At 28.4% G+C, this 18,578-nt stretch overlaps 1 protein-coding gene across 1 annotated transcript in view; it reads left to right on the forward strand.

Annotated features, from left to right (window-relative positions):
- The first annotated feature begins 355 nt into the window (after window positions 1–355).
- LOC129962517 (fibrillin-2-like) overlaps window positions 356–18,578 on the forward strand; it is a 286,239-nt gene continuing 268,016 nt past the window's right edge. Inside the window, exon 1 of the mRNA XM_056076268.1 lies at window positions 356–532. Within this exon, the coding sequence (XP_055932243.1) occupies window positions 420–532 (113 nt within the window). The 5' untranslated portion in view covers window positions 356–419. The remainder of the gene's footprint in view (window positions 533–18,578) is intronic.

The following is an 18,578-nucleotide window of genomic DNA, read 5'->3' on the forward strand; positions in this document are numbered from 1 at the left end:
TTTTTTTTTTATCATTACCATTTTTTTCCTTACTTCCATTTCTTCCCGCTGTGTATAGCTCGCACTAAACGCGTTCACTGACTCTAACCCTATATCCAGTATCGGAGGGGATTACCGAAAAAAAGACGCAGTGTCGTTTTCTTCATTTGCCATATCAAAGAACAGTTCGGACAACGGCACTTTCGTGTTGTTGGAAGTGGGGGAAAAGAAAAAAAAAAGAAAGAAAAGAAACTCAATGAGAATAACGGGGGGAGAAGATGAAGAAAAAAGTTTTGTTTGCCGAAAAGGAATCTCGGCTCCTTGCGATATGACGTCAGGAGAGGGTGCGAGAGAGCGTGGGGGAGATGAGAGTGTGAGGCTGGCTAGCGGGAGAGCACTGTAGAGTCAGTCGAACACCAGCCAGCATCACGGCCGGGGTAATGGAGCTGAACCGCCTGATGGTGCACGTGCTGCCCTTGGTGGCCGCACTCTTGTTGGTGGAGCGGCACGTGACGGGAGAGGAGTCGGCGGCGGCCCCGGTGCCCAGCGGAGGGTGAGTGACCAGTCCGAATCTCAAAATACACCATAACCTAATTAACATCATGATTTATTGTTTCACATCAAGGGCCATGAGAATTGTCACATTTGTTCCTCAACAATATAATTTTAATGCAATATGTATCTTAATAATAATGTGATCACTCAGTGATCATCATTAATACTAAATTTTAATTAAAAGTCATGCTATAGATATATTGTAAAGAAATTAGCTTTTATAACCGACTATATAGTTCAAATGCCCCCTTTTCGCAGATTAGGTCAGCTTCAAAATTTTTAGAGACACTTTCCAAAAATTTCTAGGACAGATTCCAGTATTAATTATAAAAGCCACACAGTTTCCCATTATTTAACAATATTTGGAATAATTTAACTATATCGTACAGAAGTTATCAACTACTTTTAACTTAAGTAGCTGCATATTCTCTTTAAAAATTTAAATGATAACCGTTTTTGTGTTTTTATTATTTGTAGTGAAGGTTTTTCGATGTATGATAGGTCAACTTATATAGAAAATTTTTGCGGTACTTTCACAGTTCAGGCTTTCAGTAATGTTTATGAATGCTATTTTGAATAAAATCTGAAAGCAATATTAAGACGAAATTAAAGGGAATGAAAAATTCTTAACATTTTGATTGGCTGCATAGTTTCTCAAAATATTATGTAATAAATTGAGTGTGCTTTAATAAGGTTGAAAATTTTTTATGTTTAGCTGTTTCTAGCATATTTCTAGTTTAGCTGTTTATGTTAGCCTATCTGTTTTATAGTTTCCATTAAATTTTATAAATTTTAAATTTCGTGTGTTTTTATCGTTTATTATTATAAATCCATATTAATTTTCGTTATTAAATCAAATTTATAAATTACATTATGGGAGTTTTTTTTTTTTTTTTTTTTTTTTTTTTTTTAATTACATGCAACAACTGCGGATCGAGCCTGTTACGAATTATGTGCGACTGTTTGTTGAAAATGATTTGCGATACTTATTTCAAAAACTTTTTGTCGTGTTTTCCGAAAGTTTTATATTCTTCAAATGTAATTACTAGGAAAATTGGTGTTTTTAGACATTAAGTTAAAATTTGAATCTAAACTATGTATATGGCTCTATTTGCTTAAAAAATCATTTCCATGTTTTCTGAAATGCGAACATCCCAAAATATTAATCGAATATAATCACAAAACTTTATTTAATTAAATTTCATTTAATTATTAATGCTAAGTTAAAAAAAACCACACAATGTGGTTTTTATAGAGAAATTAAAAGTTAGATACATCTTTATTATATATATTTCGATTTTAGCATTTTTAAAATCCAACAGAAATGTGTTATTATATGGTATTAAACTTTTGCATATGTCTCTTGTTTAAAAAGTTTTCGTGAACTTTTGCAACTTTTTCTAGCACAATGGACTAGCTCTAACTCTCTTTTTCTCTGTAACTTCTCATATACTAAGTTATTGTGTGTTTTTGTTTTTTCTATAAACATATCTGTCCTGTCTGTTAGGAATGTTACTATTGTGTTTAACATTCCCCTAATATTGTTCTAAAGGGGGGGGGATATTACTATAAATTTAATTATGATATCAAATTTAGAAATTTCATTACAGCTTATAGAAAAAATTAATTTTAACAACTATATTTTCCTGTTTGAAGATTGCGAATCAACATGTTAATTTGATTTTTAAATTAATTTTATATCATTTATTATTCCATAAAAATTGTACTTCCGAAAAGAAATTAATCGTTTAGCTGCAATACTGTGTTTTTTCTATTATTCAAAGTCTAAAGCAAGAAACTTTTTAAGAATTTATAAGGATATTTTTCCTTATAAATCATTTACATTTTGAATATTTTCTTTTCCTTTTCCTGAATACCAAATGTGCCTCAAATGGAAGAAATTTCAGTGAATAGAGAAAAAAAGTTAACGAATCTATTAAATGTCATGAAGTAAAAAAAAATTAATTAAATGTTGTGTTATTAATTGAAAATTAAATTAACATATATTACACTTTTTATGATATTAATTTTTATTTCTTGAATCTCAACTATAATAATCTTATCCAATTCGAACTTTGCTATTGAAGTCACATAAACTCACATACCATTCCATTTATTTGAAAATAATGAATTTTTTTAATGTTGCTTATTATTTTCGAAAGCATGGTAATTAATTATTTTTGTAAACCGTTCTTCGCTTTCCGGTGTGTGTTATTTTTTAGTAATATATTTATAGAAAAAACAGAATACTTCCAATCGTGCTGAATTCAAATTATGCTGAAAGGCCAATTTTTGTCTGACCTTTTTTCCTTTAAAAAAATGTTTATTTTCGTGCAGATTATGGGATTTGATGATTCGTCATTTAAGCTTTGATGATGTTATCATGAAAGAAATCGCGCAGCCGACCTTCGAAATCAATGAGTTTATCTTTCGACTTCCGCTTCTGATTACTCTTTATAAATTTCAAAATTCTTTCTGTCACTGAAAATGAGAGGTTATTTGCGATAGCGTTATATGGAGATAAATATATAAAATCGTTGTATTTGTTTCAGTTGGAATATTAAGCATGTTGCGATTAATTTGGAACGATGCGAGTCTGTCGGTTGATCGATTTTTTTATGTGCATTTTACATTAAATTTAAAACATTTTTAATAACGCTAATCAAAATATCGATAGTACTTCATAATTTGTTCATAAAAATTATTTTACTTTTAATAATTTTAAAGGAATTTACTTTAAAATTTTATATTTAATGTTCTGGAAGTAAAATTTTCAAATGAGACAAACTCTATGGAAATATCACATTGAATTTCAAAATAGTTCTTCCTTTGAAATTGGACATAATTTTATGAGATTTTAAATTGGCTAATCATTATTAAATAATAATGTTCATTTTTATAATTTTATACAATGTTCTAATGAGGAAAGATTTTACAAATTATTTTTGTTTGCTTGTTTACAAATTACTTTTTGATAGGTCTTTAAAATAAATACATACATCATTTTGCTTTAATTGTTTATTATTAAAATATTTATTTATTTCTGTTGAAATTATGATATATTAAATAAATTAAGTATATACATAAAATTAAAATTAAATAAATCTATATAAATGAAAAATCTTTGGTTGCTACGCTAAGAATAGATTACTTTTCTGTGCTGTCTGTATTCGTTAATCGATGTATTTATTAATTGCCAGAAGCGATCAGCGGATTCACCAGGAATATTGGTTATATTTGTTTTCAGCAAAATCGTTTAGATAATACTTCATATCTAAGATTCAGCCAAATTGATTGAAATTAAAGTTGTGTTAGTCTTACTTTGTATATTGTGTGCATGAACTTTTTTAATTGATACAATCCCATAACATCATAATGCTGTTAAAAATATAAACATCCGATTCATCTGTTACTATATTTCACGATACTATTACTCCACTTTTTTAATACGTCACGTAAATTACATAGATATTAAACAGAATCCTTCTTATTTGAGTTTCAGTTTAGAAAAAAAAACGTGCGATCAGATAGCTGATGAAAAATGAAAACGATTTGAACTTTAGACAACAATGTAATCAATTGTTGAAAATTAGGCATATTTAAAAAAAAATTGCAAAAATTTTGCAGGTATTCGTACGATGATTAAACTGGTATAATTAAAAAGACAACTTTTAAAATTTTGAAACAGAATAAAATTCATTTTTATGCTATAACATTCTTAGAAGTTATCGTAAAATAATGCTGGCATTTCGCTTAATTTTTAATTAATTAAAATTCTAATAAATTAAAAACATTGCTCTGAGATGCACATTTCCAGCTTCCAAGGAATATATGTGCCAAATTTGACAGCTGTAGATTAAAAAAAAGGTTTGTCTTATGGAAGGTTAAAACGCATACGCACAAACGATTGTTCTTCTTCTAATTAAATATGACTATTAAATAATAATAATACAAGCTTTAAAATTGCGTTCAACATATATTGTCTGGCACTCATCCATCATATTAGTCGAATAGAAGATGAAAGGCCATCGAGCCTAGGAGCTTCTCAAAAACCCCACATCATAGGCATTGATCGTTCTTCTTTATTATCAGTACTGATTGATAATGTAGCTGCAAATGCATAGAATCAGTTTTTTTATAATTATTTAAGTCTTTGAAAATGTCTTTCATATGTACATTATATTATGTATAATTTCTTCTATTTATTTTTAGCTTCATTTTCACGTCAAATTAAAAAATTTCTATGAACTCTAAATTAGTTAGAAAATAAAAACGCATTTTTGTTTCTTTAAAAAAAGTAAAGACCAAACAAAAGAGGAAAAAATGTATGGTAGAAAAATATGGATTTAGTATAATTATTTACTTTTTGAAGAAATATATTACGTGTCAAACTACAGAAATCTTTGAGAAACGTAAGCGTGTTACTCTAATTAGTTTTCTAAGCTTGAGATATGCTGCAAAAATAACTAAGAAAGGATCAATTGGGAACAAACTTCGAAAAGTTTGCGTTCTAGTGCAATTTTCAGTTGATTATTTTAACAAAGAGCAAACTGGAAACAGTTATTTGGTAAATCAATATGAACTGAACAGAGAATACAACAAAACTAAATCTATAATACAAACTCTTGTCACGAAAAGGGTGTTTTGAATTATAAATACTTAATAACAGTTGTTTCTTGAGAGCCACGTTTGAGTCCTGATTATTAACTAAGAATAACTTTAATAACTTTCTATTCCGAACGAAAATTTCTATATTGTATTATTATTCCTGCACAATAGATTTGTTTTGAAAATAAAATCATTCTTTGTGAAGATAGGATTCACAAAATATTTTTGCATTTCGCAGCGTTCGTTCGATACATATGATATGTAATTCAATTTGCATTCATTAAATTTTAATATTTATTTATTCGGGACGAAACACATTTTAAGATTCCTTACACTTATCTAGAATAATTATTAGAAGCCATATGCTGTTTAGAATAACATGTGTTCCACTACTCCTTATTAGAATGCTAAGTATGAGGTAATTTTCTGAAAATGGGATTCTAATTCACTTTTGCTCTGAATTTGTTAAGAAGAATGCTTGCTTTTACTATAATTAATTTTTACTAAAACTGTTTTTCTAGTGTTTTTTTTCTTACAATGAATTAAGTTAAATTCAATTGTTTATCACATACTAGAAATTAAAATGCATATAAAGACATAAAATTACTGAACATAAAAGGTACTGAACTAAAGTTTAATTAATTTCTTGATCATTGAAAAATGCTAGCATTATTATTACACTGTCCATTTGCCTAATAATAATATCAGTATCTATAGTTGAAACATTTTACATATCAAGTACCTACAATTTAAAATTCTTAGCGTAATTTCAATTGTCGCTTAAATTGCGTGACCATTTTCAAAGTCCTCTCTTTATTGCTTAGAAAAAACGAGATTATCATTGCAATTATTTGTATTTATAGTAATTAAATATTTGTTTAGAAAATATACGAATTTTCATTACCACATCGAGTCTTAGTGTCAAATATATGTATTATTTCTTATTTTACCTAAATAAATTGGGCATTAGTCATAAATGGAGTAAAAGTTATATAAAGAATAGGTCTTCAGTTTTAACTTTTGGTTGATTTAAATAAATTTTGTGGGAGGATTTGCATATGTAGTTAGATAGAAAATCAGTAACAACATGGGAAGCATAAAGATACAACAGGCTATTCAACTTGCATTTGAAGTAAGAATTTTTTTTTCTTTTACTAATTTTGAAGGGTAGAGCAGCATTATTGCGTTGAAAGGATATCTATGTTTCCCCTTACTTTTAAGGAAAACAAAGTTAAATAAAATATCAAGATGTTCGAGTAAATCATTACTCTATTAAAACTTTTTTTGAAATCTTTGGGACATGCCACCTATAGTTTCAATATCGATATCCCTATGAATAGCAGAATGTTTCAATATGCTGTGGAGCACTGATAATAATCTAAGCACCCTATTTTGTATTTCATGTTTTTCATAGATGTATTTAGTTATATATCTGAAAAAGAGATTTCAAAATTAAATGCATATTAATAAAACTGCTGCATATTGTTCTCGTATTATTCGTAGAATATTTAATGCATATTTATTTAAAAAAAAAAAGTGCTTGAATTCCTTGAGATTGAAAATTTCAAATAATTGTTCTTCCTGGTTTTTGGAATTTATATTAAGAAATTGAGATAAAAAGTTAATATTTACATTTTGAATCTTGAAAACCTTAAAGATTGAATTAACTTTATACTATGATATATGGATAAGACATAGCATAAAGTATTTATCAACTTCATATTTCGTTATTTATTCTAATTACAGAAATTTGAACTCTTTGATGAATGTTTCCAATTAAAACTGAGAGAAACGTTGGATTTCCTTTTGGTTTTAATTGATTTTCTGAAATTATTCCACCAGACGTAGCCAGGATCAAATCCCAGACAGATGAAGCCCCATATTAAAACAGGCTGTTCATTTGCCTAATAATAATAATTTTCCATTATGTGTGTGAAAATGGCTTTCGGCATGGCAGTGCGGCTCTGGTAACGCAATAAACTCATTACTTCTCCCCACGATATCAAGCGCCCTTAGTAATACATATCTCCTTAAATGAGATGTGCCACTAGGCCAATATTGGATGTCAGCATGGCTTCAGGGTAAAATGTGGAATCGATTATACCAGTTTCGAACGATGAATATCTTCGCGCACAAAATTCAAATCTCTCATGAAATCGATACATGAACTTCTATTAGGATTTCTCCGAGTTGCCTGCAGCAATAGAAAGGACAACAACAGATGAGAGGTCCTAACTCCAGCTATCGGAATAAGCTTCTTGAGTGAAATGTCAATGCTGCATTGACAGAAGTATCGATTTCGACTGAAAAGTATTAGAAAAAACTTGTGATAAAAACATGCAATATTTTATTGGAGAAGAAGAAATGATCCTTCATGACAGTATGTTTTTCGAAAGAAAAACAAAATAACATCAAGTACTAATAGTAAGAAACAGTGTGTACAGAATTTGTTTTCTCTTTGTAAAAATTGATTTTTAAAATTCTCCATTTGACAAATGCTAGACAGGCAATGGAAGTTTGTCAGCTTTATGCTGAATAAAATTTGTTCCATTAGGTTTTATCCCTGCTTCTTTCTTCCTTTCTTTCTTTCTTTCTTTTTTTTTTTTGTTAATTTTTAACACTGTTTACTCTGCTCTTTCTTTTATTTCATTTTTTCTGTTTGATCTCTATTTACTTTCCTTTTTAATTTTTTGTTTTTTCCTTTTCGCTACTTTTGTTTGAAACTAACTATTCAATTTTACATGGTGATACTATTTTTATAAAAATTTCAAGGCTTGAAATAGAAGATGAAATTTTTTGATATTTCATATCGATAATCTATGGAGTACAACAAATATTTGCATTATAGAATGCTCATTTCATCAATAAGAAAATTTTGTTACAATTTGAAGTATCTCTGAATGTTACTAACATATCATTGCGTTCTTAGCATTAAAAAGTTTAATTCCAAAAATATTCGATCTGATTACTGAAATGCAAGCCCCACTTAATTTGAATCTTTTAATATCAGTTATTTTCAAAAGAATAATTGTAAGAAATGCCAAGAAATAAATTTACTCTATTGCAATAAATCACGTCTCAAAATTATTAAAGTTTTAAATTTTTAATGGAGAAAAATATAGTCTATTTTTGCAATCTTCTGATGTTGGAGCATGTAATATTATTTTTTCTTATTTAATTTCTAAAAATTCGTTATTTTAATATTTTTTTAGGAATTATTAAAATTAAAAATTTAAAAAAAAATATTTAAGAAATCAGTGTCATATTATTTATGAAATGCTCAATATTTATGAAAAAAATTTAAATTGTTCCTCTTAATACTTGTTTAATCTTTTCACTTCATCTGATAAAATGCAGGTGATAAATTATGTTATTATTTTTGTTTTTAGAAAGAAATTTTTGTTTAAATAGCGCTTCACTTAAACAAAGGCAAGATGGTCATAATATAACTTTCTCGGTTTGGGAACTCTGCAGATCAAACTAATGAATGGAATGAAATCAAATTTTATATACAGATTTTAGAACGCAAAAGAAAATAAATTTAAAAAAAAACTTTTTGAAATTGCTATTGCTAGTATCTTGTATCCAGAGAAAAAAAATTGTACGTAAACCAGGGAGCGCTAATGCTGATTATTAAAAGGTTGTTATTCTATTTTTTGTGAATTTCAAACTGTATGTCATTCATTTCTGCACGTTCATTTTTTTATCACTCGAATAGTGATAAAATTTTGCTTAATAGTCATCAATGTTTTCATTGTAAATCAGTGTGTTCATTGTGACTCATTTCCATTCTTACACTACAAAAATCTCTCCTAAATGTCTTTTTGTCAATGTTTTATCCTTTATTCATTTTTTTTTCCCGCTTTCCAAAATCTATGCATGAAATTCGGTTTAATTCCGTTCATTATTTTTTGCTGAAATGTCTCCATACAAACATTTGGAGGCACTGCAGCAAAAGAAATATATGGGCATTAATCAATCAAAACTTAATTGATTAATGACCATATATTTATTTCATTAATGTCTTTCTTTTCCCTTTTTGTTACGGAAATTCCTTTTCCAACTTATAGCTGTAAGTTTTTAATACAGTTTTTTCTTCTAGAAATATTTTCATGAGCTTTAGTCCATGAGAATACATCTGTTATTCTTTTTAAAATATATTTAAATTTTCTTAATTTTTTATATTCTAATTGATCGATTATTGAATTTTTTTTTCTTATCTTAGAAACTTGAAGCGCAGTTAGCAAAATAATATCGTACAGATTTTAAATTTAAATATTGCATGAAATCATCCAATAAAACCACTGGAAGCCAAATTTAGAAATCTTTACTCTAAAATCGTAAAATATAAAATATTCAAAGGGGCATTCAGAAATCCTACCAGTAAGGAAAGAAGGAATATTTTATTTCTGATTTCTTTTTTTAAAAATATAAGAACTTAAATATTTATGCATAACACTTTTCCCAATATAATCTCTCATTTGATAATTTTCTGCCCAGTTTTTTCATATAAAAATTAAATCCAATTTTTTTGCATCTAACTTGGAATTAAATAGTATTTGTTTAATATTTAGAGATGGAAAAATAAAATTTTTTTGGGTGTCTTTTCTTACCTAATTTAATATTTGGAAAAATAATAGTTTTAAAAGTAATATTTACTTATAAAATCGAAATTTGGAAATTTATTTATATTTTCATCGTTTATTAACATTCCCACCCGCATGAAATAAATGATTTTAAAAGTTAAACGGTGGAGCAAAAAGAAAAGAAACGAAACAATTGCAAACGTCTTGAATCCAACGTGCTTTAAGCTAAAATAACATGATTTCATTGGTCCACTGAAAGAGGACATTTTATTAACGAATTAAAAACAAACCATGTTGAAGAATACTCTTACATCGTAAGTGATTTTTTTCTTAAAAGCTATTACCTGTTTAAGTCACTTATTTTTTTACAACATATTCTCTTCTTCCTATATTTTGTATTTTCTTACACAGTTATTGACATTTTAAGTTCAATAATTTTTTTAAAAAAATATTTCTTTCTGTATATAATGTCAAGAATATTGTTATTTTGATTGATTGCAGCTGTCATCAATTTTTTTGTAGATTTTTCAGGGATTTTTTGGTAATATCATTTGAAACACTTTATTATCCCACTCAGTATAGATAGGATATAAAAAATATTACAGTATTGCAACTTTTTTCTAAATTTTTCAAGTAATTAAAGGAAGAATTGTATTAACAAGAGGCGAGAATGTAAATCTCGGGACCACTTGCATTGGTAGTATGCTCTGGACAACAAAAAGAGCGGTAAATACTGTTATAATACTGTTTAAAAATCCTAATACTCTCAGTAAATACTCTCTCGACTACGAAAAATATGCATAGAAATGTAACAAGAAATCTTGTTGTGAATGAGGAAAAGTTGGTTTAAATATGTCATACAAGAGATGCAAGAATTGAAATGTTTTGCAAAAGCCTATTAAAATTTAAATCCAATGGAAGTAATATGCAATGAACAAGGGTAATAGACTCACCTGCAAATAGGTACTTATAAATTTGGGAAAGTTGATAGCTTTATATATCTGAACTCTGAGATTAACATTAATAAAAAATATCACACCTGAAGTATATAGGAGAATTAAAGCTACCAATAGGTGCTTTCACGGATTAAAGAAATATTTAAAATCAAAATTAATTAAAAGAAGAACAAAGTTATTAGTTTATAAATGTCTAATCAGATCTATACTCACATACTCTTCAGAAACCTGGACAATGGCACAAAAAGATAACAATGCCCTTGGTAACTTTGAGCGGCAAATACTAAGAGCTATTTTTAGTGGAATACAAGTTGATGGCGTTTGGCACAGATGCTCAAATTTAGAACTTTATCGTGTCTACAAGGAATTCGACGTCGTGAAATACATAAAAATCCAAAAGATTAAATGGGCTCACCACATTATTAGAATGAATAGGGAGCGTACAACGCAGAAAATATTCCTGGTCAAGCCCACTGGAACAAGAACTAGGGGCCGACAAAACCTAATATGGGTTGATTGCCTGGAAGGGGACATCGCCACTTTAAGAGTGATTAACTGGAAGACCGTGGCCAATAAAAGATAGGCTTTGAAGAAAATTCTTGAGAAGACCAAGGGCTGTCGTGCCACTGAGGAAGGAAGTAATATATCCAGTTCCAACACGCGAATTTAAAAAAAAATTGTTAATTACAAAAAATGTAAGCTGCTTGTAATTTTAAATATAAAAATACACATGCATAGCGTACTAATCTAGCATGACCACTTTCTAGAGAAAAAAAATGGAAATAAGGCGTTTAGGAGTTCCCTGTTGTCATGATTTGTTTAGAAAAGGTAACTATTGTGTCAATTCAAAAAATCAATTATAATCTTGCGATTGCGGTGGAAATATTTTTTACATATTTAGTTAGGGGTTTTACAAGTTGAAAATTGTGAATTGTGCTGCAATACGGACAAAGAAATACCATCTACAAAATTTCAATTTGTCACAAATTTTGCTCAAAGAAACACATTATTAAGAAATATGCAATTTTTAAAGTATAATTGCTGGCATTAAATTCTAACGACGTATTGTTTATTTCTTTAGGCTTAAAATAGTAGATTTTTCTCTGTATAAAAATTCGTCGCGTGATTTGTTTTGCTAAGCTCGAAAAGAATTTTTATCGATTTCAAGTACGAAGATGTTTGTAAATGAACTTCTTAACCAAATGTGATATCCGATTCCATCCTTTATTGCATTTGGTGTATTAATCGATCTATTTGAACTATCCAAAACTTGAATCGATTAGCTTAATAACATTTTAATCTAATGTAGCTTGACCTACTTTAAAGGAACAGCTGTTAATGGAACTTATTTTCCCAAACAGAACAAAAACGAATTTAAAAAAAAAACGGATAAATTCCAGAATTTTTCTTTGGCTAGACAATTTAAAATTATTTATTGTCTTTCATTCTAATAATTTAAAATGAAAATATTTAATCATTTTTTTTCAATTTATATTTTGACCGATCATTTATTTATTTTTGTTATTCAGTTTTGGAACAACAGGAATTAATCTTTTTCTCTTTAAATCATTTATTTGAAACTCATTTCAAGTGTTAATTTTCTTTTCGCATGTTATTTATTTCTCTTTTAATGAATTATTAATGTGATTAGATTCATTTTTATATATTATATTAATTCAACAAATAAATTTTGAAATATTTAGAAATTAATCGCGAAGTACTGTTTCCTGTTTTCTGGTATTTTTTATTCATTTCTAAAATCAATGAAAGACTGAATAAATACTAGCTTATCCTAAACTTTCAAAATCACTAACTTATTTTATGCACATAGTGGTGGGACTTGGAATTTTATTCCCATACTTTTATCTATGTTAGAAAATGTTTTATTAAAGTTTTTAATCTTTCAAAATTATACTGCTATAGTTTGTCTTTAGAAGCATAGAAAACATTTCCATTAGAAACACAGCACCTTTAATGAATTCGTACAGTAAAATCAATGAATTAATGCGGGTTTCAAACAATTTTAATGCAACTGATTTTTTTTTTCTTTAGCATATATTATATGATGAAATATTTTTTTTAAAAAATTACTTTTTCAAATTAGAATTTGCTTCAGAAATCTTAATTGCGATAATTGGAAGTATTAAAATGCATTAGACTTGAAAATTAATATCATCTTAAGCATTAGTTTTTCTTTTTAAATTATTCAAAATGATGTCAGCCGACAGGGATCATAGTTTCTTATCAAACATCAGGAGTTTTTTTTATTCAATAGAAAGGCTTTATTTTCTATTCTAAGAATCTGCTTAACGAAAGGACTGATGCAGTGAACTTAATTACGCAGTTCGAAAATGATTTCATGAAATATTACAATATGAAAATGAATAATAGTGATGAATTTAATATGAATTTCCTTATAAAGTTCAAAAGTTTTTGAAATATTGAATTTATTTCATTAGTGATCTCATTTTGACAGAATTTTTTTGTTCTCTCAGTTTAATCCTACGCATCTCGTGATTTTATTTATTTATTTACTTATTTGGAACAAGACTTCAATCAGAGATTTTCCGAGCATGAGCTTCGAACTTCTCTATTAGAGAACAATATCAGTGTTAACAATTTGATACTCAAAAGAAAACATACGTTAGGGATTAAATTACACTATTATCAATTATTAAAACACATTGTCCTATTTTGTTAGTTGTTAAATCACATATTGCAAAAAAACGTTTATTTTTTATTGCTGCAAACTTTACTAACTTTGAGTTGATTTATTGCTATTATTTGAATTTAATATACATTATGAATATGAATTTATAGTACAGGAGATTGGTAATGTATTTACATTTTGTCGCTTTTCTTAACATTTTCCGTAATCTCTTTTTACCCCTCTCATTTGGGGGTGATTAAAATTTAAAAAAATATCCACTAATATCAATAACATGCTGACATATATAACACAAAAAATTAACATGTTAATATAAAAATAAGAACATACAATATAGCATTTAAAATGAAAATTCAACTGTCAGAACTGTAGTTGTTCTATGTAAACATCTAACAGTTAAATGAACAAGAATTAACGACAAAAATTTTCAATTCTAAGAGAAGAATTAAACAATGACTTCTATATCTGAAGGATCTCGATGTTCAGAGCCTGAAAACCATTACTTTTCACACCAAGTCATATATTTATCTGTTACATTAAAATTTTTAATATATGCTTTTTAGTAGAGAATTGGGATAGTTTATTCTCTGTTGAACACGTAAAACCAGTTTAGAGTTTTTTAAGAAAAATAAATATATTTTTCAAATATCTCGGTACCTTTGCTCTGTGCTGCGGAAACCGCCAGTGGGATTTCACGACCCATCATACTCCCTACTTTAATCGACAACTCTCACTCAGATAAGTTCCTTTTGAAGTTAAGAGTTCTATTTTTATTTTTTTCTATCCCTTGTGAGTATGTGCCTACATGATCTCCTCATTCAACACATAAAACGCGATAAGCGCGACCGGCGTACGAATTTTTCCGTTTTCAGTGTGCGTCAGCTACTGGGGTGGTTATTTTTCTGAGTTTTCGCAGGAACTTCAGAATGGCTTTTCATTTACATTGCGGTGGCACATTTCGACGTTCCGCTTCAGTATATTTTGTTTTTTTCTTTCTTCAGTCGATGCTCAATGAGATTAGAAGTAGAGGACATAAATAAAATGCGTAAACATATTTAGATTTTAAAAATTGCTGCGTTGAAAGAATGGAGCTCTAATGATGAATTCTTGGGAAAGTAATTTTTTCCTTAACGGGAGCTTCTGAATATTTCCGCTTTGCTTTGAACTGCGAATTGTTGTTTGAAGCTAGGTAATTAAGTGGAAAGGGAAAGCGCTCTTAAGGTGTCTTCCGTTAAGGTGTTGCAAAAGTGGGAATTGCTGTCTTCTTAAATGGGAGAATCAGCGAACCTTAAAGAAGCAAACAGCCGATTCATTTTAAAGAAAAGAAGAAAGTAAAAGTTACCTGATATTTTTAGGTTAAATAATTGCTTGAAATTCAAAAGTTGCAATTGTCACATGATTAAGGTACAAACGTATGTGATGTAAAAAAAAAAAAGTGCCTCTTGATTTTTTTTAAATACACGTGTTTACTGTTTGCAACATATTTATTCTGCCAATTGCATTAAAAATGCAAATCAATGGTAAAATGAATGTCTCAATTCTAAAACTAACTTTCGAATTTCTGATATCATCTTTGTTTATATTCTACAAACTAATGAAATTTGATTCAAAACTGATCTTAAGCAATTGCGAGTAACTGTATATAGAGAAGACTTCTTTTCTTTTATTAATTTGAATAAAATATGTTAAATTTTTATTTAACCTTGCAGTCTGTTACATTAGGAGAGTAAAGACAATATTTGTTCTGCAAAGTAAATTATATTATTTCATCACGATGCTAATACAGAAAATAAATACTTTTTTTTAACCAATGACGATGAGAAAGAAGTACGCTTGAATACGTGGCAGAATTAAAAGAATTAGCCGCGTAAATTCATTAAGTCATCAAAATTGTTTCTAGCGCTTGATTAGATTATTAAAGTGATCTGATTCATTTGCCCTTTTAACACCATTTGAGTTTTAAAAAATTAATAAAAACATCTCTGCTGTATTTGATATCACTTTCGTGTTCTTTACGATGAAGATAGCTATCTTATAAAGCGATATTTCGATTATAGTTTCACTTTTCGCCCTTTTCTATCCGTTTTCATCGTGTGGCAGATAAATTATACTGTTGCAACTTTACTTATTTATTGAATCTAGAAATTTGTATAAAATGCTTAAAATTATTATTTTAAAGTGTATTATATGAAAGGGTACATAATAGTAGCTATAATAATAAATAAATAAAAATGGTATGTAATAGTAGTGGAAATTAACATAATAAATTATTTTCTACTTTCATCATTTTCAGAAATATTTATTTCATTATTAAGTAGAGAATTCAGTAACAAATTTGAGTTTGAAACTAGTCTCTAGGAAGCTTTATTTTAATATGCATAGAATAATAAAATTATTATTAATAAGTTTCCTCGTGTCTTTTTAATTTAAATTTATAAATTCTGGATATAATTCCTTAAAAATGTAATCTTTAAAAATTTCTATTAATAGCTGAGTTTCTTGTGGAAGCCATTTTCAAAGTTCTGCTAAAAACCACATTTCTTTCACCGTATTTAGATCACTTAAAGAATTATGACGTCCAGTAGTGTTGTTTGTAATAAAAAATCATAACTATGTCTTTTATCTAAATAATGGTAATAGTTAAATTATATCTAACATTTTTGACAAAGACGCAACTAGTTTCAGTGCCTGTCTAAAACAATAATTATTTTTCGCTGCATTAAAAAACAAAAAAAATCATATTAGAAACAGAAGGCGCGTGAAGAATGGTTTGCAGCTTCAAGTTTTGTTTGGAATTCAAATTTATCTATTTAAATTCAATATGTACGCTACTCCTGCACTGTTTATAGACATAAAAATTGCATTTGTTTAAACTGAAAAGCCACAGTGTAAACGCAAATAAAAATGCTTACATAAACATATCACGAATTTTATCTAAACTAAAATTACGTAAATGTGAAATTTCCTCTCTGATGAGTTCAGGTATCGCAATTTAAAATAATTCGTACCGTTCTGAAAATTTTCCTAAATAGTTCAATTTCATTTTCTCCTTGAAATATAACAGTAATATAATCCATTCCTACAGGAAAAAGCATTTAAACACATTCTGATTTGCATCTATTATCATAAGCAAATAACAACTATACGGTCGAGTTAAATACCCTAAATATTTGTACGAGGTGCGGCAGAAAAATCTAACCGAAAGGAATTTAAAACCCTACTTTCTCGGCCGCTAAAGATATTTATTCGTGAGACATTTATAATGTAAATGTTTCTCATGTGAAAATATCTGCCAATTTAAAACTTTCAAGACCTTTTGAAATGGTAATGGCCCTTTAGATAGCCTGAGCGAATACCCCTTGTGACTACACATTTTAATGAGTTCTGGTATAGATAGTAATTATAGTCGAGGAAAACAGACACAGTTGTCTCTTCGTTCTAACTCGAGTAAAAAGAATGTTATTCTGTTCCCGAATCCGGGCCCCCAAACGGCGTCGGTTCGTCGGAGAAACTGTCAATTGCCACTTAATGCTGAATTCTTGTTCTTTTCACCCATTGATTCTAACAGCGGGAAAACGGCGAGATGGAGGGTGGTAGGGTGAGATGATTACTTTATACTATCTTAATGAATTAAATAACACAGAATACTAAGACTCTATTAAATAAGTAAGTTATATTTTTTATATCATTTGCTGAGATGCAGATGATATGTAAAAGTGCCACCATTCATGTAAAAGGTTTCACTCCCCTTTATGATTATTTTATAGAAATTCTGACTCTTTTAGCTGTCAGAAAAATTCATGAAATGTAGATTGAAAGAAATATTTTCCTGTAAAAAAATTTCCATACTAAAGACATCAATTTTTTCATTAGTATCACCGAAGAAAATAAGTTTCTCTTTATTTCTGATATTTATTCTTATTAATGTATTGTTTTATTTATTTTTATTATTATCATTCTGACCTAAAATATAATAATTTATAGTTGATGATGTCGTGTCCGCGTTACCACGGAAAGGGGGTGCAGTAGCTTCTGAGGGTAAAGACCCCTGAGCACCCAAGGGCCGAAGTCTGACTTCTAGCTCATACGAAGACGAAACTCACACATTCGCTTGCACAACCCCTTTTTACAGGGGGGCACATTCACACACCTCACAGATAGAGCACAGATGAAGAACAACCATGTCCGAACCGGGATTCGAACCCGGGACGCAAGGACGCCGGCAATAATTTATAGTAATAAGTTAAACAAATATATATAGTATTCCATTATAAAAAAAATATCAGGACCAAAGCATTACAATGGGATGCATAATTTTTTATATTTTGCAAAGTTATCGTAACAATTTTCCATTTGATAAGTGCTAATAAAATGAGATCTTATAACATGAAGAATGTAATGTATACTAGATTAGCAAAATGTAATTCTACTCATATTTCCTGTCCGGATTATTTAATAGACAATGTAGGCAGCTACCTGAAGGGCTTGCAACTCAAAGAAGAGCAAAGTCTAAATTTTTTTCTTGTGGCGTTTTCAATACGACTTAATTTTGTACTTTCATTTGATTTACGAGGTAAATGTACTCGAATGCATTCAAATTAGAATTCAGTATCATTTAAATTTCAGAATATTACTTTTAGGATACTTTTTCCAAGTCTTTAAAATACGCTTGACCATTTTTTTTTTAAATTGTCTGATTGATTTAGAAATGAATAGCACTTTGAGGTACGAAGTAATCTAAATATTGTTGAACAATATTATCAATACTGTTTTGAAAGTAATTGAGCATTTAGAATGTTATAAGATATTTTGTTTTTTAAAGATATTTACTGCAGTTTCATTTCAAATTAATTTTAATTATTTTTATACACAAGATACTGAAATAAACTCTCTTAAATTTAATCCGCAATTAAATGTTTATTTTAGTTTGGTGCAATATTTATTTCAGGCAAACTACTTATATTGATAATAAATTAAAATTTCTAAATATTCGATTTCAAGCACAAGTAACGAGACAAGGGAACTTCAAACTTATATTGAGCAGAAATTCCCTCAAAGTTCAATTTGACCTTATTCGCACCTTACTTTTGAAAGAAAAAAAAAACACTCTTAATAATTATGACACTCTTTCTGTGAGTTTTCGTTTAATAGAACATTTATTCTTAGATGTATTCATTTCTGAAACTTTGACCATGTAAATATTGTAGTCATCCGCTCATGGATGTT

This window comes from Argiope bruennichi, chromosome 3 (genome assembly GCF_947563725.1).
Source record: "Argiope bruennichi chromosome 3, qqArgBrue1.1, whole genome shotgun sequence".
Classification (NCBI taxonomy): Eukaryota; Metazoa; Arthropoda; class Arachnida; order Araneae; family Araneidae; genus Argiope; species Argiope bruennichi.